Raw genomic sequence first — 2,215 nt, 5'->3', positions numbered from 1 at the left:
CTAAAAAGAAATAACAGAATGATCTCCAAAACAACTGAGGAAGAATAGGGGTTAGTTGAAGCTGGACCTGATATGAAACAAAAGTATTAAATTTATTCTCATTGGGACTCAGTCCAAATCCTCAACTAATATTATGATCAGAAGAGCAGCCTGTTGTTGACCCCTCATTATCACACTTACATTCCAGATGTGATTACTTAGTGAACTGCCTAATAATTATCAGTTTCAGAGAATATACCTAAAATTATTATTTTAATACTAAGCCGTCTTAGTGCTTTGTGAACATCTTTGTTTCTTAATGTATAAATTAGAGGATTGACCAAAGGAGTCATGACTGTATAGAAAACAGATAATATTTTATTGAGATGTCTGAGGGAGAGGGTATCTGGAAATACATAGACAATTATTAATGTGCCATAATAAAGACAAACTACAATGAGATGAGAGGAGCAGGTTGAAAAAGCCTTTTGCCTTCCAATGGTGGATTTGATTTTGATGATAGTGACAATGATACAAATATAAGAAATGAGGGTCAACAGAAATGGAGGAATTGTAAATAGGATTGTCATACAAAAAACAAAGAGTTCAAAGACACTTGTATCAGTACATAACAATTTATCCAATGGATGAAAGTCACAAAAGTAATGATCTATGAAATTAGGACCACAGAAGGACAGCTGATCCATAAAAGCTGCCAGAATAACATTAAATATCAAACTACTTATCCATCCCACAGCCATAAGCTGGAAACATAATTTCCTATTCATAATACAAGCATAGAGCAAAGGCCTACAAATTGCTAAATAGCGATCATAAGACATGGCAGCTAAAAGATACGTTTCTGTACTTCCAAAAAAGCTAAAGAGATGGTATTGGGTTAGGCATCCACTTACAGTAATAGTTCCTTCACCAGTCAGTAAATTAGCCAATATTTTGGGCAATAAGATAGAACTATAACAAGTGTCCAAGAAAGACAAATTTGCAAGGAAGAAGTACATTGGGGTATGAAGTTGCTGATCAACTACAACAAGAAGAAAGATAAGGAGATTTCCAGTTATTGTCATCAGGTAAATCACCAAGATGAGCCAGAAAAGGAAAGGTCGCAGCTCTGGGAGATTTCCAAAACCCAGAAGAATGAATTCTTTAATATTTGTCAGGTTCTCTCTTTCTATATCCAGATTTTCTTCCATTAATCAAATGTCAATTCTGGAAAAATATTCCAATTATAAGGCAGAATATGAAGCCATTCAATGTTCTAAAGAAAAATAATACCATGAAAGAGGACCTCAATGTTCAGAATAGATAATGCTGTCTCAAATGGGAATTTGTTTGCAGAAAATTATTTATTCTATATTTCCCAAGAATTTAGTAATGTTTTACCTCCAAATTACTTATAGAGAATCTGCACTTTGGAAAAGTTGGAGCTTTTTTGGGATATAAAATAGAAGCATTTCTAAAATAGCTTTTTAAATACTATAATAATTAATCAGGTGAAATTTATTTTTGTTTTTTTTAATGTGTTGTTCTACCTTATAAACCCTACAGGACACCACCATGTTAATTCTTCCTCTTTGGGATTGATTATATTCTAGACATGACTAATGCTAACGATTAATTAATTGTTAGCAGTATTTTTACCCATTCATCCTAAAGTCCAGAGATTTAGAAAATTGTGGGCTTTTTATTAGTTATTAATCCCAGAAAAAAGATAATCTTGCATTCGCCTCAGAAAATAAATAAGCTGTCCTTAGAGACCAATCATTCTATGCTACCATTATGATTGCTAAATAGTGTTACTTTATTTTTCTCCTCAAATTTTCTTACATTTCTCTCAAATATTCCTTTAATCTTTCTTTAAATTTTTGGTAAATCAGAAAATGTATCAATGTATTATAACAATTATAAGGGCAGAAGCAAAAGTTAGGGGAATATCTTATGTATATCATCAGTGATTGCTGATCAAAGAATTATTCTGGATCCTTCAACATAAATGGAGGAAGGGCTCATGGTAGTGAGGTAAAAGTCTATTGATATGGGTGGATACTGGGCAAATGCCACTCAGTTTTAATTGTGTCGGATGCAAAAATAAGAACACGGACACTAAAGAGCTGGGATTAATGGGTCATTTTAGTAACTGATTTAATCAACTTTAATTGATTATCAACAAATAACCAGGACCTGCAGAGGCCATAAGAACAATGGGGTGGAAATTCCT

General features: G+C 32.9%; 1 protein-coding gene across 1 annotated transcript; it reads right to left on the bottom strand.

Annotated features, from left to right (window-relative positions):
• Positions 1–209: 209 nt before the first annotated feature.
• Positions 210–1,190, bottom strand: LOC139153893 (olfactory receptor 10A7-like). Its single transcript, XM_070728314.1, has one exon. The coding sequence runs from the start codon at positions 1,188–1,190 to the stop codon at positions 210–212; it is 981 nt and encodes a 326-aa protein (XP_070584415.1).
• Positions 1,191–2,215: the final 1,025 nt, after the last annotated feature.

Source organism: Erythrolamprus reginae, chromosome Z (genome assembly GCF_031021105.1).
Source record: "Erythrolamprus reginae isolate rEryReg1 chromosome Z, rEryReg1.hap1, whole genome shotgun sequence".
Lineage (NCBI taxonomy): Eukaryota > Metazoa > Chordata > Lepidosauria > Squamata > Dipsadidae > Erythrolamprus > Erythrolamprus reginae.
The sequence above is the reverse complement of the archived record's forward strand: the minus strand, read 5'-3'. Positions and strand labels throughout refer to the sequence as shown.

What these genes read in the sequence shown, in the direction of transcription:
- LOC139153893 (XM_070728314.1), bottom strand. Translation starts at nt 1,190, where the DNA reads ATGGAAGAAAATCTGGATATAGAAAGAGAGAACCTGACAAATATTAAA.